This window comes from Lagopus leucura, unplaced genomic scaffold (genome assembly GCF_019238085.1).
Source record: "Lagopus leucura isolate 7727_CA_CO unplaced genomic scaffold, USGS_WTPT01 Super-Scaffold_739, whole genome shotgun sequence".
In the NCBI taxonomy this organism is placed as follows: domain Eukaryota; kingdom Metazoa; phylum Chordata; class Aves; order Galliformes; family Phasianidae; genus Lagopus; species Lagopus leucura.
The window spans coordinates 10,983,892-11,011,822 of record NW_024962255.1 but is presented as its reverse complement, the minus strand read 5'-3'; the positions used below and the strand labels follow the sequence as shown (position 1 = coordinate 11,011,822).

General features: G+C 45.1%; 1 protein-coding gene across 1 annotated transcript; it reads left to right on the top strand.

Moving 5' to 3' along the window:
• The first annotated feature begins 8 nt into the window (after positions 1-8).
• SGPL1 (sphingosine-1-phosphate lyase 1) lies at positions 9-27,711 on the top strand. The gene is made up of 14 exons (XM_042862851.1): positions 9-55; positions 5,958-6,123; positions 7,997-8,064; positions 9,910-10,057; positions 11,606-11,685; positions 13,165-13,293; positions 19,428-19,516; positions 20,611-20,716; positions 21,206-21,304; positions 22,337-22,486; positions 22,730-22,968; positions 23,359-23,505; positions 24,461-24,581; positions 24,678-27,711. The coding sequence occupies exons 1-14, from the start codon at positions 53-55 to the stop codon at positions 24,816-24,818; spliced, it is 1,686 nt and encodes a 561-aa protein (XP_042718785.1). The 5' UTR covers positions 9-52; the 3' UTR covers positions 24,819-27,711.
• The last annotated feature ends 220 nt before the right edge of the window (positions 27,712-27,931 follow it).

Below are 27,931 nucleotides of genomic sequence, written 5' to 3'. Positions count from 1 at the left end.
CGGGGCCGGCTCAGGGCGGAGAGCGGCGGCGGCCGAGGCGGCAGCAGCGGCGATGGTAAGCGGTGGCGGCAGCGCGACGGACGGGAGGGCGCGGGGCGGGCAGGGACAAAGCGGCGTGCGGCTGCACGCGGCCTCCGGAGCTCGGACGGCCGGCAACAGGGCCCTCAGCCCGGCTTCTCTAGGCGCGGCTCCGGGTGCCGTGCGGCCGGCAGCAGGCCTTGCGGGGCGACGGGAGCGTGCTGCGGGCGCCGGGGCAGCCCGGTGCCGTTCCGTGCCGTCCTGTGGCGGCGGCTGTTGTGTGCGCCCTCCCCTCGTGCAGCCGGGGCTGCTCTCTGCCCGGCTTTGCCCGTCCCTTCTGGCCTCCTGAGCGCAGCTCTCCGCCCTGCGAGCCGTGCTGGGGCAGCGGCGGCTTCCTTTCCGCAGAAGAGATTGATGTTTCCTAGAAATTCGGGGCCGCCGTCTCTCGGAAGTGTTTGATGTGCTGCGAGCTGTTTCCTTTGCCGTCGTAGCTCCCAGTGACCCTCAAAGGCCATCCTGTCCGACCCCCTGCAATGAACAGGACGCCTACAGGTGCTCAGCCCCATCCAGCCTGGCCTTGGGTGTCTCCGGGGATGGGGCATGCACCGCCTTGCTGAGCAACCTGGGCTTCACTGCTCTTACAAAAACAAAAGCTTTGTCCTTCTATCCAGTCTAAACCTCCCCTCTTCCAGCTTGAAACCGATTCCCCTCATCCTGTCACGACAGACCCTGCTAAAGAGGCTGTCCCCTTCCTTCTTGCAGTGGTACCTCTGCGAGCTGCTTGCAGAATGTTTCACATCAATGCCCATTTTGTTCTCCAGAAGGCATGCAGAAAGCACTGCGTGACCTGCATCTGAGTGGGTGCCAAGCAGCAAAATGTGTCCGGATGAGTCCCAGCACAGAGCCAAGTGCTGCTCGTGTCCTCCTGGATGCTGGGAGAAGAAGAAAGCATTGCAGGAGCCTGAAGCCACAACCCCAGGGAGAGCTGTAATGGGTTCACACAGGGTATGCAGTGAGTGCATCTAGGCCCTCAGAGAGCTGTGCTGTCTGCAGTGTGCCTGGATGTGTGCAGAGGCTTTATAGATCTATTTGTTGTAGTGAGCAAAGGGAACGAGAGGTGCATTGTGTATTTTTCGGGCTGAGTACTTGCTTCTCAGGCAGTTTGGTTTCTTAGCTTGCTGAGGAGAGCATCTGTTAGGCTTTGTACAATAACTGCTCTTTGTGGTTTTTCCCTCGCCCCCACATGAAATCTGAAACCTAACCTCATTTTGAAAGCCCTTTGGGCTGTCGTAGAACTGCATGTTTTTTGAGCCTGGGATCGGCCTTTTCCCATCCTTGTGTTGATAACTTCACGTTCCCCTCTGTGTGGAGCCCCGGGGTGCTGCCGGCCTCGCTCCAGGCTGCTGCCTGTTTGTTTTTGTGCTATAATTAGCCCGTCACTGAGAACTCCCTGTGAACTTCTGGGCTGGTGGGTTTGTGCGCCTGCCTTCATTTTGCATGTGCTGTGTATAGCAAAAGAAATGCTGGAGGAAAAGGGCTTCTAGCACCGTAGTGGTGGGAAAAAATGCAGCACAGAAGACTCTGCAATAAGCATGACCTGGCCTTGATTTTCTTTCAGAGTTCAGCCTGTGCGTCTAAAGACGTGGGAGTCTTAATTTTGGTGAGATCCTGTCTATTATCACCGCATGGCCTCACGTCCCTGGGGATGGGCAGTATGCAGGCCACAACTCGGGCTGTAATTAGGAGTTGACTAACAAATATTCCATGCCTAGTGCTTATGTAAAGGTATTTGTCATGCTCACGAGGGCTGGAAGCACAAACCAAAACAGTGCACCCTCGGCGAGCCAGGGCATTGCTCAACCCTCCAACTCCGTGGCAGGAAGCAGGCTGTGAGACCGATGGCACCACAGCAGAGCTGGTCCCGTGTCATTGTACAGGTCAGACGTGCCTCTTGTGCAGGCACAGCTAATTGCAGTCTTCCTCCTCCTTAGGCAGATGATAAATAAGCAAACTGCTGTTCTTCGGCTTGTTTTTCATTGGAACCTCAGCGAGCTGGCTGTGTTGGGAGAACCAGTTGTGTAGCAGCTCATGCTGTCATTGCCACAGCAGTGTGTGTTCCATGTCAGGCTTGACCCAGGCAGTGCAGCCTCCCTGCTCCATAATTTATGATGTGATGAGTTGTGCACCGTCACCTCGCTCATCAGCCCTATCAGTAAGGACAGACAGACAACAAACACAGCGTTAGGGTTTGGGATTCCTGTGTTGGCTACCTGGCTGGGCTGTCTGTGGTCCGCAGGAGACAACTTCTGCCACCCAGCCACTGCTTTTCTTGCAAGCGCTGGGCACCGTGTGCAGGTGCCACGTGCCAACATAGTTGGTTTGTTTTAGGCTGGGCAGCAAGTGCTGTGCTTTTAGACAAATGGCTGGGGAATGTATAGACTGGGGTGAAATTTGGGGATAATTTTGGGGTGAAAACTGAGGATGTGGTTTGATCTTAGCAGTACCTCCTCGCACAGTGATTCTAAGATTCATGCTACTACCTAAAATAAACTTGCCTTTAAAAACTGCTTTTGCTCTCTGTTCCACTTTAAGTGCTCTCCGGGGCAGGGAAGATTCTGCTGATAAACCTTTTTTCCAGTCTTTGCGCAGGTAAACTTTTCAGTGCTTGCACTTTGTGGTGTCAGAAAGGGAAGGCACTTTACCAGCAGTGTGAAGTTTCCCAGTATATTGCCTTTATCTTTTTTATCTCTTAGGTTTAAACCTGCAGCAGAGGAAGTGCTGTTCCAGCAAAACTACCAAATCTGCTGTAGCAAGCTTTGGCAATTTTCCCCTTCCTTCTTTCCTACGTTCTGGGGTAGAGGAGCATTGCTGCAGTTCATTTGTCCCCTTTTGTCATGGTGTGAGTGCTGTATCCCTGGAACAGTTCAGCTGGCTAATGGCTTTTAGAAGTCAAGTCCTAAGGATTCCTAATCGATGTAGCTAAAAATTCAGCATGTAAACTGCTTAGGTTGCTGAGTGCATTAGTGTCAGTACAGATGAATGCTGCAAGCCCTAATGGGGCAGTGAGTATTGTATCTAATACCTGGGTTTGTCTTAATGCTCTGGCAATTAAAAATAAATCCTCCAGTGGGGCTAAATGTAGGCTGTCTATTTCCCCTGCCTGCTTACTCTAAGAGAGGGAGCAATGTCTTTGCACATCGCTGAGTGTAATGAAGACACAGGGTATGTCTGAGTGGTACCATCAGTATTGTGAGTAATTGGTAGACCAGAGGTCTCATATCTTAGTAGATACTTTGGGGCAAAGAAACACTTTGAAAATGCTGAGCATGCAGCTTATCAAGGAGCTGACAAATTGCATTGCATAGCTAACCAGTCTTCTGAACTGAGAAACAAAGATGGGGCAACACGCATGTGTTGCTCATTCAGCTGTGATGTCTTCATTAGGCACCTGTGCTGCTCTTTTTTTGTTTTTTATTTTTTTCCTGATCACATCAATGAAGAAATGCTGCTGTACAGAAATAGCTGTAAGGCTGCATCACAGGTTGCAGACATCCCACCCATGCTTTGCTTCTGTAGTAAGCTCAGAGTGGAGCAGCCTGCATGGACAGCCTGGGGCACTGGGTTGAGAGCTTTTGAAAAGGAGAGACTCTTGGATTTGCTCATCCTTGTGCTGGGCAGCAGGACTTGCCACTGGAGCTGTGCAGCTGGGCTGAATCTGGAATGCTGACTTATTTTTTCCTTCCTTTCTTATGGAATGCTGATGCACTGCTGACTACTGATTTCAGTGGAGAGCATGTGGTTTGACACCAAAACGTGGATTTGGCAACTTCCGTCCAGAGTTTTCTCCAAGAATGAGATGAATGTCTTGCCAGATATCGTTTTTAACTTGGCCATTGTCATGAGTAACTTCTGTCTAATGTTGCATTCCCTTGTCATTTTGGGCATGAATCTTGCACAATATTCCACTGTCAAGAGAAAACCCACATCCTGCTGTGTATCTGATACAGTAGGGTTTTCTTGCCACTGCTTAACAACAGTTCTGGAGGCACGAGTGCATTAATGGCTCAGTTTCCACACGTGTAAATGCACTTCCAGCACTGGCTGCGATCCAGACGTGAGCTCTCAGGCAGTGGACCAATGCTGTCCTTGCTGGTTAAGCACTCCTTTCCAGGGGTTTTGCTGAGAAAATTGTGCAAACTTGATGAAACTTGAGAATTGCCTTTGGTTAGTTGAAAAGTGCCCTAAATCTGTGGGTTAAGTCATCTTTGTGGTGTCGGAGTTGGAGGACTGGGCGCTAACGCTGACACTATTAATTGCGGTGGTTTATGTGGCTGGCTTCTTTTTGGGCTGAAGTGGCTGGGGCATTTGGAAACTGCTCTGTGCCAGACATATGGGTGCTAATTTGGCTTCCTGTAGCTGAGGGCTGTTCCTCTTGCCAGACACCTGGTTTAGCCCTGTTCATTCTGTTTCCTCCTGCCTGTGTTGAGGTGTGAGCAATATTGCTCCTCTGTGATGCCTTGGCTTGCTGGAAGTTTTTAGCCTTATATTTGGGATGCTTAAGTGGTTTGTTTTTCTTTTTTGTTTGTTTGTTTTTAAAATTCTCTTGTATTATACATATTTTACTGCTTTTCCTGCGTAGTGATTGCTCTTTAGTGCTTTTTTGTAAGTACTTTCTCCTTTGACTGTTTGGAAGCTCCTGTTTTTTTTCTAGGCTGTTTGTAATCTCTCTAACTGTGTTGCGATCATGGTATCATAGAATGCCTTAGGTTGGAAGAGACCTTAAAGACCATCTGGTTCCAACCTCTTGCCATGGGCAGGGTTGCCAACCAAATGTCAGGCTGCCCAGGGCCCCATCTGATCTGGTCTTGAATCCCTCCAGGGATGGGGCACCCACAGCTCTGTGCATGTCTGCCAGTGCCTCACCACCCTCTGGGTAGAAAATTTCTTCCTAACATCTAACCTAAATCTGCCCTCTTGTAGTTTAAAGACATTTCCCCCTTGTCTTATCACTATCAGATCATGTAAAAAGTTGATCTCCCTCCTGCTTGTAAGCTCTCTTCAAGTACTGGAAGACCTCAATGAGGTATCCTCAGAGTTTTCTTTTCTCTGAACTGAACAAGCCGAGGTCCTTCAACTTTTCTTCACAGGAGAGGTGCTCCAGCCCTTCGATCATCTTTGTGGCCCTTCTCTGGACCTGCTCCTACAGCTCTGCATCCTTGTGCTGAGAATTTCTATAAAGGCGCCCTGTAGTGGGGAAGTGATACTTTCCCATTGTGAACCTTCTGTTGTCCCTGTCACTACTTCTGAGACTCACAAAGACAGCATGCTTTAAAACTGTGGATAAGGTTCTTGAGTTCTGTCCTGACAGTAGTTACTAGCTTGACATTGTAATTACGATTGCATCACAGTTTTCTAATTGTATGGGTTATGTTTTGTTGTGTTGTTTTTTTTTTTCCCCCCAGTAGTGTTTGTCTCTGCCATCCTTCCTTTATATGGAATACGATAATCACTTCTTAAGCTTGGAGTGCTGCTGAGTACTCTCGTCTTTAAATGTCCAGCCTTTGGTACTCAAATAGCCCTGCTTTGGTGGTACCTGCTGAGCGGTAGCAGTTTAGCTTTCACTTGCTCTGTGGACAGACAGGCAGTTCCTTGGAAAAATAATATTGTGATTTGACACAACTGTTTCCCTGGGGCCATGGTATGATCTGCTGATGTTGACTTGGGACCTTGAGACTTACACATCTATCAGTGGCTTTTGGTTGGAAATCATTGACACCTATGTGTGCTGTTCAGGAGTTAAGGAAAGCGGGAGGTCTGTTTGCTGAAGAGCACCTTTTTACTCGCCTTTCATGGTGGGGAGTTCTGTCATTAAAGCATTTCTGCTGCCCTGTTTGTGTGTGTTTGAGCTTTTCTCAGCCTCTGTGTTTCCCTTTGCACAGGATGCCATCACTCCCTATAAGGAGATCCTCCAGATGTACTGGGAGAAAGTAACGAGCTTCGTGAACGCCCGCTGTGATGGACTGGAGCCCTGGCAGCTGGTTGGGCTGACGTTTTCCTCCACGCTTCTAACTGTATGGCTGCATGGCTTCCTCTTCCAGTCTGAGAGTAAGAACTTGGTGTGGGGTTTGCCTTGTGTGGGGTGGGAAGGGGATGCAGTTGCTCTCACGTAGTGGAGGGAAAAGGATGGAATGAGAGCGAGCGTTTGTTAGAACATGCCTTCTGCTGCCAGTGAGGATTAACAAAACCCTTTTCCAAATTAAGGATGAGTCCTGTCTAATCAATGGAACGTCCCCATTCCTGTAGAGGGTGTGGCAGGCCAGCCTGGAATGTGCCCATATCTCCTTTCTTTGCTTTGGGCTCCTGTGAGCTTCTGGCTACCTCACTTGTTTGTCACAGTGCTCTCCAGCTCAAAACCTGGGGAATTTGATTCAAGTTCTTAGGACCTTATATATATCCACACACTGTAGCCAAATGCTTGGATAGTACTTGCTCTCAATTGCTTCCCTGCCGGAGGAGGGAAATTTGATGTGATGTTGGGAATATGTTTCATCCTCAGGATATTCAAGGTAACTGTGTATGGTCTAGCCTCTTCCTGCTTTGTGATTGCTGTGCTGACAGCTCTTCTGTTGGACCTTTAGATGAGCCTGCAGTCTGCTCTGCCTGTGTGATGGTCAGGAGAGCTGCCTTGCCCCCAGAGCAGAGCAAGGTGCTTTGCCAATCCCATGGGCCGTAGGGTTATGCTGTAGTGACAGCTTTTTAAAAATAGCCCAGTTTTTAATTTGGTGCCTACTTCTCAGTAAGTGAACGCTGGGAATACCAAGCCTGTGCTCAGTGTAGGGTCATGCTAACTACTTGTCTAAAATTTGTACTGTTGCACAGTGTTTTAAAAATATTTACTAATGGCTAGGAAATCTAATAAGGCTGTCTGATTTTTTTCAGGAGTCTACAGTTGTGTGTTTTTTCCCCTCAGTGTGGAAGTTCTCAATTAAATGGTCTGCACACAGAAAATGTACAACGGAAATGCTATTTTCAGAGTGCTAACAAATATTTGCTCTAGAGTGTGCCAAGCTGCAATTGCTGTCCTCCTGTAGCTTCTCAAAATAGATAGGAGCACATATAAAATGGAAAATAATGGGCCAGTCTAATGCTATAGATAAGATTGTGAAGTTTTAAAATGGTTGACTACTTTTTTTTTTTTTAAAGCTGATTTACTCTTTCCTGCTGAAAGCGTCCTGTAACTGCCAGTGCTTGATTGAAATGTCCAGATGACTCAAAAGGCATTTTTGATGGCTGTAAACCATCTCTGTCATCCTGCTTGCATTCCTGCCTTTGAAGCTACCCCAGGAGTTTTCCGGTGTTTGTCATCAGCGGCTTTTCTCATTTCATATTTGGGCTGTGGTGGTGCATTTCCCTCCTGTGCTGGATGGATGAACCCTGAAGAATACTTGTTGCATTCCAGCTCGGTTCATCCTGCTGGGGCCTGGGAGCCTGTCTCACGTTGCTGAGTGTTTGCATGTTGCAGTTCTATTTTGGTTTGAAGATGCAGAAAATACTTCCAAAATTATTTCCCTTTCTGCTGGAGATATTGCCTTTAGCAAATCCTAAACTCCCTTCCTTTGTAAAACTCCATGTGTGGGTGTAAATTCCCATTCAAGTAGGTGCTGTCCTTTCATACGCCTGGCTTGAAAAGATCTTAGCCTTCACAGTTGGCATGACTTTACTCAGCAGCCCTAGCAGTAAATTAAGAAAATGAGTCGAATAGTTGGTTCCCATAGGTAACTGCTGTTGGGCAAACCAGTTTCTTCTGCAGCCTGACCTGTGTCTGCTTTCTGATATGATTCTCTTTCACCATATCCCCTTTGTGACTGCTTTATTTTAGCCTGGGCCAGAAATACTAAGCCTGTGTGGTGAATTATTGTGCTCTGAGACTGTTTTTGGTTTCTTAACATAAGGTTAACTTGTGCCTTTTCCCTTTCAGGTTTAACATCCCGAACTAAAAAACAATTCTTCAGACTGTTGAGAAAAATGCCATTTGTTGGGGCTATAGTAAGTATTTGAACAACTTACTGCAATGTTTTTTGAGCCTGCAAAGCTGTGTTTTCTGTGTCTTTGCTGTCTCTTGTTCCTGTAATCATAATGATGCAAGGATACTGATGCCACTACCTGGTTTAATGAAAGACATAATTTCTACCTAGTCTTTTTGTAATAACATTGCACTCATAAATTGGAGGTACCACTTAACCAAGTATCAGTGAGTCCAGAGGCAGAATTTTCCAGTGATATTTCTTTGCTAGATGTCAAGAGAATTGCTTGATTGGTGGAAGAAGGGGACACGAATGGACTTGTGTGTTCTTCTGAAACAGTGTCTTGTTCTTGAGCAAGTGCGAGATAGGCAGGCGTCTGTTGTGCAACGTGGAAAGATAAATCTTTTAATCAGATGGCTGTCCATGTCTAGAGCTCAGATACCTGTTAGCAATAGCTTTATAGCACAAAGATACCAGAAGTTGCTGTAACTGTAATCATTAAGATGAGATGGACTTTAGTGTCTGGAAGATGTTTTTTACATAAAGACTTGAAACTATGGATGTCAGCATGTTTTAGCACGTCATGACTTAATCATCAAGAAATACTCAGCTTGTTTTTTTTTTTCCTAGTCAGTGATGCTTACCCATTCTTTTTGGTGTTTACACACTGAATCAGTTGGGGCAGCATGAGGGTGCCAGCCGTTGTGGGTGACTTTATCAGATGGAAGTAGTAAAGAGCAGCCTTTTCCTTTTGACCTTGCTATGGTTGCAGCTATCAAGTTTCTCCCTCAGCCTTCTGTAAGGGAATAATGGGAATAACATGTCTCCTTCTTTTCATGTTGTGCCCCAGTTTTACTTTCTGGCTGGTCAGATGAACTAAGTGTTAGCTGTCCCCTGCTTCTGCCTGTTAGGAAAAGACATCTTCTTGGCCCCTTGTATTCTATTTTATCCAGGTTTACCTTCTCAGAGCATAGTAATGTTAAGCTCTCCTGTGCCAGAGGACTCATGCTGTGCCCTATCTGTGTGCTCTTCCCACTCTTTGCTAGGCTGATACCTGATAACCTATCAGTTGCTGAAAGGAGGCATTCCAATGTCCAAAAGTCTTTAAAGCTGATAATATTCCAACACCTGTGTTGTTCAGAAGACTGTCTGCTTTGAAATGCTTTCTGGGAAGGAGTCTGGGCCTCCTGGATGTGGGGTGTGATTAAGAAGGAAGAAATCTCGTAACAGTGTTTATAAGGGAGATTTCTTTCATGTTTCAGTTTCCATGAGCCTCTAAACTGTGTATGTGTTGGCAGGTGAGACAAAGTACAAAATGCAATGAATCTGAAGACTTCTGTAAATTATGGGCTGTGATTTTTAAAAAGCCTTAGTGGATAACAGTGAAATATTTTTGCTTTAAGCTTTGTTGTCTCATTTATTAAAGAAAGGACTCAGAATTCCCACTGTTCTTCAGTATCCATTAAAGTACAATCTCTTTCAACAGGGCAGCGAACTCTGCCCTGTTAAGTTAAATGCAGCTGAGCACTGCTCTGCAATCTCTTGTATTAGCTACTCGGTACAGTTCTGTTCTGTGCCATCTAGGATGCCTTTAGGCAGTTCCCAGTGCTGTTTAGAGACTAGTGTATGGCTGTGGGCATTTCAGGAGGCATTTTGGACGAGGACAGCTTGTTTTTGGAGGAAGAAGTTGGTAGGAAGGGAGAACTGTGAACTCTGCCATGCTTTTTTGGTCATAGAGTTAGAACAGATCCTACCTGTTCTGCTCACTGGTTTGAAAGTAGCCAGTGAGTTCAACGTCACACGCACTGAACTGTAATTTATAATGTGGCCAGTACCTTTGTTGATAGAGTTTTTCTTTCTTTCTTAGATTCAAAAGAAGATTGATGAAGCCTTGAATGATGTCACTTCCAGTTTATCCTTCCTGAAAGATGAGAAGAATTATATCAAAGTGCTGCCAGAACAAGGCATGGACCAGCCTGAGGTTCTACAGAAGATGAAAGAGTACAGCTCAAAAGGTATGACTGTGAGACTGCTGCAGTGAGGGTGGGTCCCTTTCACAGGCCTAGCATTAGGCTTACTCTGCCAAATGAGATCTAATGACTCCTGCTCGTAGCTTTGTCTTGCATACAACATCTTGCTGATGTTGTTCACTTACGAATTTATGTCTGTTTTCCTTCTGAAAGTGACAAAAGTCTGTATTTACATCTTTTAACAGTGTATTCAAGTATTTATGTTGAAGTTCCCTTTCTTCCCTAGGAGTTTAGAGCTAGCATTGATGGGAGAGCTGAGAAGAAGAGAAGTACAGAGGGAATTATTTGAATGCAGTTTTGAATATGTTTCTGAGCCTTGATGTTTGTTTTTTTCCAGAAATGTGTTTTCTGTGAAGCCCAATGGAATATTCATAACAAAAGGAACTTCCAAGCAGTGTTTTTAGGGAATTTCCAGGACTCTTTTAATCAAAGTCATAGTGCTTTGCACCTTCAAAATGCCACTTAAGGAAGGCAAGGCCACTCTGGCTTGAATCCATAAAAGCAGTGTCTGAAACTCAGTTTGAATTAGCTGACTGATGTAAATGTCTCCACCCTGGTTCACCTGCCTATTACTTCTAATGAGCAAATGTGAGTGACTGACTGCTTATCCCTTCTGCCAGTCTGATAAATACTTGGAATTTTCTGCTGGAAAACTACTCTGAATACAGGAAAAGTTTTGCTATAGAATATGCTCTAACAATTTCCTTTTTTCTACTTCTGTGTCGTTTGTGCAACTTTCTGTATCTGTCTTCTGTCTATGTTATTCCTCTTAGTGATTATTCCCTTCCTTCACCAGGCTTTTGTTCCTTTTTTCTTTTCCTTTTTCTGTGGCTTCTCACATTTTTGCCACGCCGTTTGAAAGCTACTTGGAAGTGAAGGCTGGGCTGTGGCTTGGCTCACTTGGTGTACTCTTGTGGAGCTGATGCCATTGAGGTTTATGCAGGAGAATACAAAGAGAAAGGCTTTGCTTGGATATTTGGCAGGGGAAAGTGGACTGGTTAAGTGTGTTGAAACACTGTTACACAGGGTGCCCTGCTGATGCTATTCCATCCACCTGCTCTTGTTTGTTAATGTATCAGAGGCATTTAACTGAGAAGTCCCACGCCATAGTTTTGAGCAATACAATCTTGGCCTTTCCATCTTAGTTTACAGCAGTGTGACGGGTGCTCTTTGGATGTGACTAGCTTGAGCAACGAGAGCTCAACTTTGTGGACAGGAGCCGGGGGAGTCTGAGTAGCGATTAAAGTGGATTGCATGTTAATGTAACTGCTTGCTGCAGCTAGCTGTTTGTGCTAACACTTTATTCATTATTTATTTGTTATTTGCTGTGTCTATGGGGCACAAGATGCCAGAGGCATAGCACTACAGGGAGCTACTTCTGTGGCACAAAAATCATGCTTGTTCCTCGTCAGTGAAACCCAAAAGCAGAATCCTCATCTGCAGAACTGCTGTGGAGGCTTCCTCTGTGCTCTTCCACGTGCTTTCTGTGAATGGCTGTGCTTGCAACCAGTGTGCTTCTTTCTTCTCTTTCAGGAGACGTACGCTGGGAGGATGGGAAAGTCTCTGGGACCGTGTACAGCGGTGAAGAGAAACTTACCCGCCTGCTAGTGAAGGTAAAGTGCAAGCAGTCTAACTTGGCATCTTAGAGGTTTTTAACAACTTCAGGGTGACCAGAAACCCTCAATGCTGTTCCAGCGTATTTCATGATGAGTGGGGAAGATCTGAGGCTTAGATAGCCCAACTCTGAAGACAGAGCCATGGGTATATGTAGATAGAAAGGCATTTATTAGCAAAGCACTTGAGGCTTGCAAAGCTGGCCATTGTGAAAACAATATGAAGATAACTAGGATCCAATCTGATAAGGTGTTTTGAGTAAGAAAGTAAGAAGCTGAGTGCAAGTGAATTGGAATCTGGTACTGACATAAACTGACATAAAATGGCCATAGGTCAGCTTCAGCAAGCCCTGTGATGGATATAACTGTGTAGGCTGAAGCGAAAGGATCCTTACCTCTCCTGCTACTGGGTTGCTGTGGGACTTTGGGCTGCAAAAGCTTGACTAAGCAAAGCAGAATTGGTCTTGATTTAAGCAAAAAAGGATGTTTGTAAAATGTGTTTGGCATTGCTGTGCAGTCCAAATTGTACAACAATGGGGCACTGGCATGTTTCAGTGGAGTCTTTGTTAGGTCTGTTTACCTAGTCTGAAACCTTCCCCTTTGAGAATGTTGGAAAAAAAATAAGTAGCCCTAAGGTCTGTTTTTCAATGTATCTACTTCAAGAGTTGTTTTTGCTAAAGGAAAATCTAGCTTTCTTGCTCCTGGGAACAGCTTTTGTAACAGCTGTAATGAGCTCTGTTGGGTGGTTGCTATTGCTGTTTTCTTCTGGGGAAAAATAAAGCTCAGAGCTGCCTTGCTAGAGCAGCGTCACCTTGGATTGAGTGCTGTGTGGAAACATTCCCTCTGTCTGTGCTGATTATTCTCTGGCTTATTCTGCAGTGTTCTTTCAACATCCCTGCAGTTGCTTTTTCATCGTGGCTGCAGGAGGTCGGAACTGGCCTGTTCCAGCCTCATCCTGTGAGCTTGCAGTTGCAGAACGAGCATGAAATACTGGTTTCCACAGCCACTTTTGCTGCTGTGTGGGTGGTCAGTTGTGCTTTTCTGGCTGCTTTGGAATTGCCCTTTAATAGTGAATTCAAAAACTAGTTCTGCAAAGCAATTTTTGGGAACTATATACTGGCCTGCTTTGCATAAAGCAGTCATAGAGTGTGCATACACCAGGTCTAGGTGTAGTACAAAAGAACAACGGATGTTTTTGTTCTTATTTAAATAGCTAAACCATTAAACCTGCCTTTACAACACGCAATATTGCTGTTATAGAAGCATTCCAGAGACCAGAATGCCCTAGAAAAACAAATGATTTTTTCTTTTCCTCCCAGCAATAGCTTCCCAGCTTGTGGTGAGCACTCGCAGCAGGAGTTAATACTGCAGATAGTCTGCTTATATACACAGTGTGTGTAGTGCGTTTCTAAATCTGGACCTCTTGCTGATAACCCAAAACTTCATCTGCACAGCTAAATTTCTGTCTCTCTTTTGAAGGTGTATGAAGAGTTTGCCTGGAGTAATCCCCTCCATCCAGATATATTCCCTGGTTTGAGGAAGATGGAAGCAGAAGTAGTCAGGATTGCCTGTAGTCTCTTCCATGGGGGCCCCAGTTCTTGTGGTGCTGTAAGTAACCTGTATCCAAGTGTCTCATGAGCTCTTGGGTATTTCTGACTCAAAGTGCTAGCCATCCATCTGAGGCAGAGATTCTGGTTTATGATTCTGGCGCGTGCCAGGGCAGCGTCTTTGAATAGCTCCTGTCAGGTCTCGTCTCTGAGCTGGAAACCTGTGAACATGCCAAAATGCTGAGACTGAGGACAAGGCTGACTGGCTGATCACCAGCAAATGGCTCCAGGTATTGGTGGTCAAGCAGGCATGGCACTGTACTGTCACTTGTTCTTCCCAGATTTATGAGACCTTCCAGTATAGTGGAGTGGAAACCAGTTCTAAAGCCTCGATGGAGTTCATATCAAGAGTCCAACTGTGTGCTCTTAATGCTGATTTCTTTGAAAGCCAGTCAAAGAACAAAAGCTATGAACTTGCACAGTGAATTATTGTTGTAAAAATATGCCATAATTTCTTATGATCCTTCCTCTTGGTTTGCCTTTCTGATAGGAGTTCTAAATTCCTCAGGCCACATTCTTTCCCTGTTTGTGGTGTCTGAGACAGTGAGGTCTTATTTCCTAACGTGGTGTCGTGTTGCAGCTGACATGGAAACTGCTTGATAAGTTGCAGAGTAGTAGTTCTGCTTGTGAGAAGCATGCAGATGTGATTTTTCAGAGGCTGGGTGTGATATGACTGCTGTCTGTATATAAGGCAGGGAGGGAGAAGGCCTGCAGAAGCTAAAGATCGGTGGGGAAAGGCAGTGTTGACACAAGAGTTTATGGGATGAGCTGGCATTGAATGGGCATAATTTGGCTGTTGGAAAATTTACTGTGTTGAAGAGTTAAGTATTAGATTAGCTGAATGGTAGAGGTGGTTAGGACTCCAGCTGGATTGAAGACAGAGCTGGATCGTGCAGTGACTATCAATTTAAGGTGTGATTGCCTTCGATAGCAGGAAGTCGTACCCTGTGACCTGGCTTGGGTTCTGAGTTCTTCAACCCCCTCCACGTGCTGAGTGAGAATGTATTCCTTGTGCCACCCTCAGGTTTAGAGAAGCAGTGCATTTCTTTGCATCTCAAAATAGCTTGACCTCTTCTCCTTGCTGATCTGCAGAACTGAGGCTGGCCATGGAGAGGGGAGAGGCTGATTCTAAAGATGCTGAAAGTCATCTTTATCAGTAGTGGAGATGTTAATTGATACAAATCAAATAGCTCTCTATTGCTTATTATACAGTTGGAAAACTTTGCTTGTGGTAGTCTGCTTCTTCAGTTCTCATTATGTTAACTGTGCATTGTAAAAGTGTCAACCTTGGCCCTGTGAGTAGATCTGTGGGGAAGTAGGATTGTATGGGAGGAGAAATTCAGAATGGTAAAAACTTGCTCCACAGTGATCACTCTGTAGCCTGTGTGAGACCTCTGCTATCATTCTCTTGGGAATTGCACTTTTCCCTCTCTCTTTGCTTTTCCCTTCAGAGGATTGTGCTGCAGGGCTGCAGCTTGGAGCCAAGCAGAAGCAAAATGAATGGGGAGGTGTGTAGCCTGCCATGAAACTATGTTCCAGCTGGTTGAACAGATAAATTCTTAGGGTTTGGGGGAGGGCTGAATGGATGATTGAATGGAAATAAAAGATTAATTGTACCCCTATAATTATCTTGTCCAAAAGAGTCTCTCCAATGGACTTTCTGCCCTCCTGCCTGTGTCTGGTGGAGCTAATGCTGTTGGAGAGATGTGGGGGGATGTAGGGGATCACGTGCTCTTCAGGCAGTTGGGCTCAGGGACTTATTATTTTCTTCTTCCCTAAACAGATTTAGTATTTCAGAATGATTTCTGGAGGTTTGGGCAGCAACAAAGCCATTTTAAAAGAGTGTTTTTTTCCAAACTGCTGCTGTTCTTTCTGTCTCTGCAAGGCTGTGGCTTCTGCAGTTCTGCTCCAGTACCCAGCGAAGCTGGAAAAGAGAGATGGCTGAGCCAGGCAGTGCTGTGAGTTATCTTTATCTTTGAATTGATCTGTTCAGGAGATACTGTGCTGCTGGCTCTTTCCAGGGAGGTTTGTGGTTTGCTTGATTCAGTTTTGCAGTGCTGTAAAGTTTTTTTTCTTTTTAAAGGAAAAAAAAAAAGCTTTTTTCCTCTGAATTTCAGCACCACTCTGAGATGCAGAGTCTGTTGCCAGGTCCCTGTCTGCTGTATTTACTGACCTGATGGAGGAACCTTGGGCAACCTATCCAGTTCTGTTGGTTTGTGAAGGCAGACAGAGCTGGTGCTTCTGAAGAGCTTGCTATTTGGGGGACAAAGAAGAAAAGTCTGAGCTTCTCAGTAAGGCAAATTAACTTCCTTTTTGTGCTCTAATTTCCATGACACATTGCACTTTTGGGGTTAATACTCTGGAGCTCCATCTGAGAAAAGCTGACACTTTGGTGCTGCTCCCAGGTCTCTTTGCAGCCTGGGCATCTCCACGCAGTCCTGCGGTGCAAGGTGTGGATGCCTTCCTGAGGGCATCTCTGGAGATCAGTCTGCTTCCTCCTGGAAGATATTTGGTGTCTGATATAGATGTTAAAATGAAACATGTTTCAGGTTTCTGAATGTTGTAGGTGAGCAGCTTGCATTATTTACAGGAGATGCCTTTATGCGAGGTTTGGGGGCTGTGAGTCTCTGTAGTTTAAATGTGAACATAAAAATGCTAGCAGGTCCTATGTGGGGGTTGTGCTGGCCTGCAGTTTGCCGTAAGCTGTACCAAGAGATGGCCCAGGTTTTCAAGTAGTGTTTAAAGGCAATCATTTTTAGCAGTGAGTAGATGCTTCCTATCTGTCACTAGCTACTACTTGGTTCTTTCTTTTAATCACATCACACAAGAGACAGGATTTGGTGATTTTTGGCTCCCAGAAAATTCTAATTGTGATTGGGGAAGACTAATAAAGCTCAGTACATACAGGACGAATGGGAGGAGAATGTTTTCTTGTCTGATACGTTCCTGCTCACAAGGTGCTTTGTTTTGCAGTGCTGGCTCTGAAGATCTCCCCTCTGATGTGGGGAAATCACTGGTTTTGTGCAAGGCTCTGTGTCTTTTTTTTGTTTTGTTTTTTTGTTTTTTAAAGTAATTTTTTTAAACTTACAGTAGGGGCAATTTTGAATGAAGTGCAGAGGAAAATTGTGTGTGGGGTGCATGTGTCTATCTGATGTCAGTCTCCCTGTGAATTCTTTGTGCTTTGCAACTGAGCACAGGCGAGGAGCCAAAATCAGAAGATGCAGACTCAAGCCTCCTACAGAAGCTGGTTTGTCTCTTCCTCCCAAATTTGGGGGCTCCAGACTTGGTCAGAGAACTGCCTGCTCATTTGGCATAGGAATTGAGCAGTGGGATGTGAGTGCTGTGTCCTGGGGGGGCTTAGACTCTGCCTTGTCCTTCTGCAGAGCTGTCAGCTTTTATCTGTGATGACAAGTAGGTCACCTTGTGAGAGATAATGGGTGGAATTTACAAGCAGTGGGCTTACAGGGACTTTACACAAGCTTGCCACTATGCTATGGCCTTATGGGTTGTGGTACACTTTGGCTCTAATGCTGCAGTAGAAATAAACGGTACCTCACTATTTTATTCATCACATAGCTCAGCTCAGGGGAACTTTTCTCAGATGTGTCTCCAGGGTCTGAATGAACGTGGTGAACTGCAAGCAAAACTTTCTAGAGACTGCGAGCTAAGTCAGGGCTCTTCTGTGTCAGGCATCTTAACAGTGGTGTGGCAGAAAGCCTGCTTTGGGGACTGTACCTTCTTGCTGTTTTAATGCTGAGGCTCCAGAGTGCCGGTGTTTGGAAGGAGTGAGCAGTAGGATGGGCATAACGAGTTTAAAGAGCAGGGGAGATATTTTTTCCCTTCTGCTTTCTCCTTCCCCTCCCCACTTGGAAAAAAACAAGGAAGAACAAAGAAAGTGTGTTTGTTTGCTTTTTCCCATGTGGTTCATCTGGCTTCCCCAGATACTGTGGGATTGGAAAGCTGCTGAAAGCAATGCCAGCTCCCAGCCCTTCTCCCCACGGCATTGCATGTGCCTCTGGACTTTCATTCTGAGGAGGAGAAAACACATCTGCATGTGCTGTGGGCTGAATCACTGCATGCTGGCTGCTATGGGTGGTGGGGATATCGGGTCCTGTGATGGTGGGTCAGGCTTGAGCTGGTGCCTGGGAGGAGGATCCGTCCTGGATCTGTGACAAAGTGGGACACTGACCTCCTTGTGCTTTGTGCCTCAACATTTGCATGCAGGTGGTGAGCCAGGTGCATTGTGTGTGAGGGCAAGGCGTTGGTGGAAAGACTGCAACAGGAATAAGGCTGTTGTTGCAGAGGTTGCTTCTTGGGGAGGATAGAGGTAGGGCTCCTTGCTCAACAACGAGCACACATGGTCGTGCACGGTGTCTGTTGCTCAGCATTGTGAGTTCCAACATACCCAAACTGTGCCCAGTACTGTTTTCACAATCCTTACAAAGCTGTAAGCAGTGTTGCAAGCAATATTGCAAATATACAGTTATTCTGATCCTCTTCCCCCACCCCACAGTAGGGAGTTCATGTTATGCCAGCTGTTGTTTTCTAAAGATGATAGCTGACAACTTTACAGATCTTTTCATAACAAGGATTGAGAAGTGAATGACGTAGGCCATAAAATGCTTAGGTCATTGTGTTTCTCCTGCCATCTATTTGCTGCACAACAAATGCAGTGATTTCTTTACCCAGTGTGAAGCTCCGTTAGGTTTATTCAACAACAGCTGTTGCTTTACAAACTGGAGAGGAAAAAAAAAAAAAGCAGAAATGTTAGTGGTGAGACAGTGACTTCCACGCTGCCTGTGGTGGCAGCTGCTGCTAGCTTCCATCCTGTTAAGATATGTGGCAGACTGCTTTTTGTGCCTGTGAACTTTGTTCCTTTTCTCTGTGCTTAACGTTGAGTCATTGTCACAGTCACACTTCTTTCTTGGGTTTTGGTGTTTTGCAGTGATGTCAGCGGGGGAAAACCAGCAGAAAACCCAGACTGGCAGAAGTCACAAGGCATACAAATGTGATTGTGTGCTTTTTATGTTTATTTGGGGTGTGGTGTTAAAAGGAGAAGTATCAGAGTATTCAGCAGATATGGGGATCTCAAAGCAGTCCTCCATATGTGCTGTCATATTGGCCTTTCTTTCACCCAACCCTGTACCCCTGTCTCAGGTACCAGGCCTCCCCAAGGTATGTCTCCTTCAGCACAGCAGTGACAGAAGCATTGACACCTGCAGCCTGCTTGATAAACCAACCTCACCAACTTGCACTTTGAAAGTTTTGCACTTTTCTGTCCCTTGCACATCAGGACTCATAAACGTTGGCTGAAGAGAGACAGTTGTCCAATTAGAAGAACTTACTTTTAATTTATTTATTTGCAGAAAGCTCTTGAGTATGCAGTAGTAAACTTAGTCAAACAGCTGGCATGTGCCTTCCTCTCTTCCATCTTGTGATGCAGAACTCCTTGTTCACCTGAGGACAGGATGAAGGATGTGAGCTCAGCATGGCCAGCAGGTTGTATGGATGCAGAAATTCCTTCTGAGGTCCTTGAGGGCTTACAAGCTCCAGCCTTGTAAGGACCAGACCTTGGCTGGCTTCTACAGAGAGGGCTCAGCACTCTGCGCTGCTCCCAGATCTGGGAAGGTTTCCTGGCTCAGGAGCAGTGCCAAGATCAAGCTGGCTCTGGGCCCCAGTGTGGCACTACTCCAAACCTAATAAACTCTGCTGTACTTTGATTGGCTTAACTTACTTGTTTCTGTATGCGTGGCACCATTAATCTGAAAGCCAGATAAATAATGCCCAGGTAATCAAGGGGGTAAGTATGTGCTTGTAGTTTCATAAGGAGTGGTCATCTCTGTCAGCTAGTGACTGTGCTGTGTGGTCCCCTCTCATTAGGCTTCTGTGCTTTTATTTCATTTAACTTGAAACAGAGAAGTCAACATCTAGTTAAATATGCACTTTCAACCTGGATGTCAGGAAGCAACCTTAAGCTGCTCAGTGCCCTTGAAAGCCTGAGTTGTCCTATGCATCTTCTGCCTCCAAGCACTGCTGGGCAGAGATGCTGTGGCAGCATCCCACTTTCAGTTTTCCTCTGCTGCAGCATCCACATCAGCGGCCATTTTCCTTATTTGTTTCTTTTCTTCACAACAGATGACATCTGGGGGAACTGAGAGTATCCTGATGGCTTGCAAGGCGTACCGAGACCTGGCTTATGAGAGAGGCATCAAACATCCAGAAATGTGAGCAATCCTTTGTGGCTGGGATTTTTCTTTGTGGCCTTGCGACTCGCTGTCCTTCAGAGCTGAGGTGGCTGCTAGACCCCAGCATTCCTTCATTTCGTAGCCTGCTGCCACCTCTTTCTTGTCCACCTCTTTTTGAAGGCCCTGAATACAGGAGGGAACCCTGGGTTGAAGGGAATTGCAGAAGCACAGGAGCCTTTGAGTAGCCTGGGGTGCCAGGTATGAATGTTGGCTGCGGAGCTGTTGTAACTTCACTATGCAGAGTATTTTTGCAAATACCTGCATGCAGCTGTAGCCAGGGCCTGCTCATAGCCACTCTGAGCTCCTCTTGAGCTGAGATTGCAAGGCACTTTGAAGTATTTAAGGGTTTTGATTTATTCAGATCAAAGAGGGTTTAGCCTGAAAACTCTGGGATTGATTGGGGCTGAAATGAGGAACTGTGCTAATCGTTAGACTTCTAATAGAGGATTTGCTCTCTAATGTGCTTTTTGTTTTTTTTTTTCTTTCTAGACAGTGCATCAAAAATGTTTCTCTGGTTAATTGCTTAAGAGGGGAACATATAAAGAGAGATAAAATGGTGTTCATCTTCTGCTGAATTCCTGTGGCTCTTTTCTTCCTTTTCTAACAATTTTGTATGCTATTAAAGGCCCCAATAAAGATGTGAAAACAAGGTTAACTGAAGCGGTTCAGACTCTGCCACTGGAGATGGCAGACATCAAATTATTTCAGTGTACTTCTGTTGCTCCTTGCTTTTTATTGTCGTGTGCCCCTCCTGAGGAGGGTGAGGGTTTGGAGACAGTAAAATGTTGTTTGATATGACAAGAAGTTAACCTTCATAGGAACTCCTGATTCACAGGAGACAACGCAGTTGGAACAGAATGACTTTATTAGGCTTTCTTTGGATTGTTTCATCCAGAATAGCGCCTGGTCTTTCTTGTGCCGGTTGAAACATGTGCACGGTCTGTTTGTGACCTGTCCCTAAGGGAAGAAACACTGAAATACCTGCAGGCTGAATTCTTTTCTTTTTACTCTCCTGTTCGTGCTAAGACTTACATGCTGCCTGGGTTGAAGTATGTGATATGTTACTTTTCTAGGTTGGTCCCGGTGAGCGCTCATGCTGCGTTTGACAAGGCAGCACACTACTTTGGAATGAAGTTGATTCACATCCCATTGACCAAGGCTATGGAAGTGGATGTTCAGGTATCACTCCAGTCAGTGTGGAACTCCTTTCTGTGGGGAAATTAGCATTACGTAGGTAACAGCAAAGAATCGACTTACCCAGGACTTACCCAGCAAGTCAGTGGATAGAGAGAGATGAACCGTGCTTCATGGGTACAAGGAAGGACAGTGGGAATAACAGTGTCATTGCATACAAGATTTTGGTTGAAATAAGTGGATGTAAGCCATTCTTTTGTTCTCTGTCATTCATTTAGAATGGAATAGTTTACATATTTTGGAAATAGTTACATGTTTCAGATGAGGATGAACAAATCAGCCTGTGCTAGTATTTTCAAGTGGATAGGTCTTCTGAACTGCTGTCTTCTCATGCTTATAGCTCATCACTTTGCTTTCTGTGGGCTTTCTGTTAGATTTTAAGACCAGGCGCTGCATGTTTTATTTTTTTATCTTTTTTGGCAGGGTGGCACTTGGTAAATGGAATGTGAGTATCTTCTCTCTTTAAATCTTCAGGCAATGAGGAGAGCTATTTCGAAGAACACAGCCATGTTGGTCTGTTCTGCTCCCCAGTTCCCACATGGAATTATGGACCCCATCGAAGAGGTGGCAGAGGTAGGATGCTCCTGGGGCTTCTAAGTGCTGTAGCAATAATACTTTTGCATTGTTCTACACAAGAAGAGTGAGTGGAGAGGTGTTCCAGGATCCCAACCTGTGAATCTAATGAGAGATGCAGATTGGTGGGAATGTGCTACTGCCATTAAATCAAATCAATTGTTAGTCAACAGCAGCATATGCAGGACATGATCTGGAAAGGGGGAATGCAGGACTACCTTTTTTTTTTTTTTTTTGCACTTGCTCAGTATCTTCTGTGGGAGGTCAGGCTTTAAATACCAGATGTTACCTCTGGGCATTGTCATATAACAGTTTGCATGGTGCTGGGTTCGGACTTAAGCTGCTGCACACAGTGTGATGTGGCAAGGCAAAGTGACAAGCACATGCTTTGTCTCTGAACTCCCCAGCCTGTGCCATGAACTCCTGCTTAACTGACGGCAAGTATTGTGTCTGTGACTTAAAGCTTTGCTGCTGTCTCTGTGAAACCAGCCAGAAGGGTTTGTCCTTTGATATCCGAGAAGAAATAACAGCAAAATAGTCCACCTTGTAAAAAGGCTTTGATTTAGGGCCACTGGTTGTAGCAAGCTTGGTGCAGAAGTCAGAGGAATGTGTTGTGAGGAGAAATCAAAGGGCCAGGATCTCGGTTCAAACACGCCTCTTGGTTTTACTTTCCTTGTTCCAGTTACTTCTGTTGTATGTAACCAGCCAGGGCTTCTGACTTTCTTTTCATTTGGAGCATGTCCTCACGCTTTCTCCGGGATGCTGCTGTCAGACCAAATTGACTCATCTCTTTGTCAAATACAGCAAGCTGCCCAAACAGAAAGGTTTTATCTTGCTGGTGCTGTCTAAACATGCAGAATAGGCTGGAGAAGGCATCCTACAAGTAGCCAGTCCTTCCTGGTCTCCTGTCCTCAACGAGTTGAGGGTGGCGTGATGTTCTAAAAATGCTTTCAAGTGTGAAATACTGGGTACCCCAACTAACTCACGTTCTTTCCTGATTGCGTTACTCACTCAAATCTCGTTTACATGCAGCTTGCAGTGAAGTACAAAATCCCCTTCCATGTCGATGCCTGCCTAGGTGGTTTTCTCATTGTTTTCATGGAGAAGGCCGGGTTCCCTCTGAAACGTCTGTTTGACTTCCGAGTGAAAGGTGTGACCAGCATTTCTGCTGATACCCACAAGGTAAAAATGGGAGAGAGAGTTCTTCCAATGCTTTCATTCTAGGGGAGCAATTTCTGATGCCATCCTTGGCACCAGGCATTTCTTTCCTGCAATGTAGAGGAGTGCTGAAGGGCAGGGGCAAGGGTTCAGGTGCTTTTGTGCAACATGCCTGTGGGCAAGTGGGTTGTGGTAGCAGTGTGTAGTAGGTGCTTGACCATGCTACTGAGTCCTGCTGCTTTTTAATGCCTTGTTACCCCTTTGCAGTATGGCTACGCTCCCAAGGGTTCCTCTGTGGTGCTGTACAGCGACAAGAAGTACAGGAGCTACCAGTACTTTGTGGCACCTGACTGGCAAGGGGGCATATACGCCTCCCCCTCCATAGCAGGCTCCAGGGCTGGTGGAATCATAGCTGCGTGCTGGGCAACTCTGATGCACATGGGGGAATCGGGCTACGTTGAGGCCACGAAAAGGATCATAAAAACAGCTCGCTTCCTTGAATCAGAGTACGTGCCTTAGCTTTTTGGGTTTTTTTTCTGGGTTTTTTTGTTGTTTTCCTAGAGAAGCTATTGCAAGTTACTCAGGGATCCACTGGATAGTGATAGGAGAAGATACTTGTTTATGCCCAGGTTGTCTGCGCAGTTGCCAGACTGTTGAGGGACTTGGAGTGGTGGGGTGCTGGCATCTTTATTTAGCTGGTTTTGCTCCAAGAGTTTCTTCTGACTCTTTGCTTCAAGAGTGTCTTCTGCTTCCTCTTCTTTCCTTTGGTAGGCATGTGCTCTGCTCTGTTCCCCTCTCTTCTGTTGAGGCCCCAGATAGGTAGACTAAATGTCTGTCCCCTTCCTGCCGTTTCCTTGTAACCCTGCTTAGTCATTTCTTTTTAATGTTCTTTCAAGGTTGAGAAAAATTGACAGCATCTTCATTTTTGGGAAACCTGAGGTGTCTGTCCTCTCCGTTGGTTCAGACACATTTGACATTTATCGGTTATCTAATTTGTTAGCTGCAAAAGGATGGAACTTGAACATCTTGCAGTTCCCACCAAGGTGAGTTTGTGGTCATGCTGTTGTAGACAGAGGAGCAATGTGCATTGCCAGGGTATGCAAGATAGTTGACTTTAGGCCACCTTAATTTGCTGAGTGGTGTTGTCTGTTATCTGATAAATTGTATGCAGACTTCTTCTCTATGGAGAAGCAATTATGTTTGTAATTGCTCATATATAGCAGCGATAGTAATATTAATAAGCCTGGCAGAGGGCATAACTGGGCTCCCTTTCTATTTATCTCTGCTTAGTGCAAGCAGAAAAATGTAAATTGCTGGGGCTTTATCTCATGTCTGCTAGTGAGTACACATAGATTTATTTGGTTGGTTTTTTAAATACCTGCCCTCTGAAGGGGAAGGTAATTGAAAGAGCAGTGAAGGGCCAGTCATTTTCAGTGATGTTTCCAGCCTGATGCCAAAGAAATGTTTGTCAAAGTTGGTTGTTTTTTTTTGTTTTGATTTTTTTTTTTTTTTTTTTTATAGGTGGAATTTGCCTTTCTGTGGGTGAGAGGGACAAATGTTCTAAGATAGAGCTGCACGGAAAATTTTAGATTTGCAATTGTAGATTTGAAGAGGAGTCTAGAGAGCCTGAAGTAATAGCTTGGAGGTGTGAGTAACTCTGCTCCTCCTGGTGGGGGCTGACTTCCATGCTGGGGATAGCTGACGTAGTAAGGTAGTGCAGACCTTTAATCGTCTATGCTGATGTCAGGAAGGAAAGGGGAGCTGCCACCTTGCAAAAGAAGAGTTGAACTTCCTGCAGCTTGGTTCTAGCAAGTATTTTGCAGGGGTTATCTATAACTGGAAAGAAATGAATAATCTTTTCCCTTAATACCAGTGAAATGTTAATTTAAGGAGGTAGGCAGTTGTTACTGGCTAGGGAAGGAGCTGTCAGTTGCTGTGTAAATGTGCAGCTGCCATGCACAAAGTGACTAATCTCTCCTCTCTGCCCTGCCTGCCCAGCATTCATCTTTGCATCACACAGTTGCACACGAAGCCTGGTGTGGCTGAGCAGTTCCTGAAAGATGTCAAAGACAGCATTGAGGACATAATGAAGAATCTCAACGCCAAGACCACGGGCATGGTAAGGATCCAGAGCCTGATCAGTGTGTGTGTGCAGTGTGAGCTTGTTTCTGGAATGACGTTAATGATCCCATGTAATGACCTCTTCTCTGCTTAGGGAGCCATCTATGGAATGGCCCAGTCCATCCCAGACAGGAGCTTGGTAGCAGAGATTTCCCTGGCATACTTGGATGGCCTGTACAGCACGGATGTTCCTGGCAGTGAAAAGCACATGAACGGCTCTCCCGGCCACAACTGACTGTAGCACAACAATTGGTGCCTTGCCAGCTAGCACTGGGGTGGTTCTAAATGTTTCCTAAGGAAGGAGATTGCAGTAAGCCTTTGTTCTTAAAGTTGCAGATGGCAGCTTGATGTCAAACTTTGTTCCTCATCTTTGTCTGCTCTGAAATCTGCATTATTTTCATACCCAGCTTTAGTCCTAAGGCTTTTCTTCTCCTCCCCCTGTATATTTTCATCATGATTACTGATGATGAACTGAATGTCCATTCCACATCTCCAGATTCCTCAGGTATTCTGTATGTCTCTTCGTTCCTTGCTGTTTCTTCTCCTCAGACCGTGTATTCAGCTGGTGTCCAGCCAAGCCAAGCATTAGATTTGAATTTTCACATTATGTTCCAAAGCTTTGCTCTTCCCAGGAGTTGAAGGTAGAAAATAAATAGAAAATTCTGTTTTCTTTTGAGTATTCCTCCCAGCTACTGCATTTAACAAACTGTACTGGAAGCCTTATATATCTATGTAGTGCAAAGGAAGGATGGTCACATTACTCTTTAAAATCCCCTCTGGAGACCTGACTGCAGTCATTATCTATTGAGGAATGGGGAGGGGAGGACAACACACAATCCTTTTCTGGAATCTCTTCATTTGAATAACAGCAAAAATAGAAACCCAGTGGGTGGTATACAGAGAGGAACTGAACGGTACTGAAAACCTTAGGTACGTAGTATCTGTTTTACTTCCCTGCCTCTTCTAGAAGACATGCGTTTACGGCCTAGAGTGCTGTTGCACCTTGCACAGTTCTGGAGGGATGTGCAAAACAGTGATTTCGCTGTTGAAACTTGAAGGTTTTGCACTATCCCACAATGCTGTAGTTGAGTTGGTCAAGCCCTGGCATTGATGATAGCTGGGGACTTAATGTGCAAATGTATGGCACCAAAGCTGACCTTTTTTTAAACCATAATCCTTTAGTATAACAAGGTGACTTTTGTAATAGGAATTAGTAATTTCTCTGCTCTTTGCACTGATTCTTTTAAGGCACATTCTCAAAAGGGCATTCACCATTGTGCCTTGATGCTTCTCTGGCTTTTTATGGGATGCCAGGGAGGGTTGGAGGGGTCAGCTGTTGACTGCAAGGTTAGCTGCAGCCATTTCCTTATGGTACTATATTGAAAACAAAACCTCAAAGGCAGACTGGCCTCAGGTAAACTATGCTTGCCCATAAGATAGAATAGTAGTGCTATTGAGCCAAGTCCCTTCACAGTATTACAAGGATGCTGGCATAGTTCTGAAAGGTAGAAGATAGGATGCAGTAAGTTGGAGGTAACAGAGCTTTGGGCATATGTCTCACCCTTCCTGTTTTTCTCCACTGTTTTTACTGGAACAGAGCAATGTGAGGTAGTTGTTGCTTTAAGGATGAGCTAGATTCTCTCGAGTTGTTAAACGGGGCTGGAGTTACTCCTGGAGGGCTTTCCCATGTGCCTGCTCTCAGCTTTCTGCAAGTTACATAGAGTTTCCCAGGCATGGTTCATCATTTGGGAGAACACTGTGCCATGGCTACAGCATCTGAAAGCATCTCTGCCACAGGGGGCTGCTTGGCCCTAACCTGACTCTCACAGGTTTGACAAGCCCAAGCACACACTTGCACAATAATTATGCAGAATGAGAAGGCTTCTTAACAGCCACCACACACTCAAGTGTAGCCTTTTGCCCAGTGGGGAAGAATAACTTGCTTTTTAACAGGTTTATTCTCAGTGCTAGGAGATGAAGTATTTTGGCCATCGCCTGTCATTGATGACTCTGTGCATGACTCTGAGCTCTTCTGGAAACATCACATTTGAATTGTCTGGTGGTGGTGTTACCAGCTCTGGCATTTATGTTGGACCTCCTTATTCTGTTAACATCTTACTAATGTGATCATTACTGCATCTCTGAGTTTGCTGTACTGTGGAGAGAGTCTGAAGTGTCTGGCTACTGTGATGGTTCTCTTTGAACCAACATTTGGAAAACATAAAAAGGGAGCTAGTCTTTTTGTTCCTGCGTTCAAAGATAATGGGGAAGGAACAGAGTGGGGTGAAGGGGAGGAACTCCTTCCTCTTCCCTGCTTGCCTTCCCCCCAAAGAAGGTTGATGGATCTGATGGATCAGTGTTCCCTTTCATATTTTCCTGTGTATTTCAAGATGTTATTTGTAAATCACTGTACTCTATTCTGGATTCGCCTACTAGTAATATTTGTGGGTTTAATTGTTTAATATGTATTTGTTCTATATTGTAAATGTAATTTTGTGGTCAACAACAGGCCACTGTAATTTACTGCTGTGTAGTCTTTATTCATCCTTGTTATCTAACATGTAATCTGCATCTCCTTTGTCATGCCAAATGGTTTTAGTGAAAATTGAGAGTAACAGGTTCAATAATTGTTTAAAAGGAAGAAAAAAAAAAAAATGTGAAAAAGAACAATTGTATGGACTGGATTCTGATCTGGAAGTGGATATGGCTTTAGACCTGGAGGGATCTTCCCAACTGTTAATTCCTGTGAGATTTCCAACTGGCCAGGTTTTCCAAGTGAGACACTAGATTTACTTGCACAAGGCACTCCTGAAGGAGTTGGGTGCTCATAAGGTACTAGACTGAATAATATCCGGTGTGATGGACCAAGAAGAGATGTCTGTCTTCATGCCATGGATTTCCTCTGCACTTTTCTGATGACTTAGAAGAGTGGAAGGGTTGCATACAACACAATAATATATTGCCCAATAAACTCGCACTGAATGTTTTTAATGAATGAATGGGATCAGTTCCTCTGATGGCAGTATTCTGCATTGCTCTAGTTTGCCAGTGTAAAACTGTAGGCTGAAATAGCTGACAAGATGGTGAAGATGGGCCTAGTTTGTATTAAAGTGGTGCATTGAGCTACCTAGGCTTGTTGAACTTTTATTTTTTCTGCTTTGGTGCTGGTTTGAATGGATGGGGACCTGTTGCTCTTGATCTTTGCTTATATTCAACCTAGTCTTTGGTGGGAGAAATGTTTTATGAATTATGTTAAATCTGAGCTGCTATCTTATTCTGTCCAGATGAAAGTGGTGTCTGTGACTTCAGCTTGCATATGATGTTGAAGGGTACCAAAAATTGTAAGCG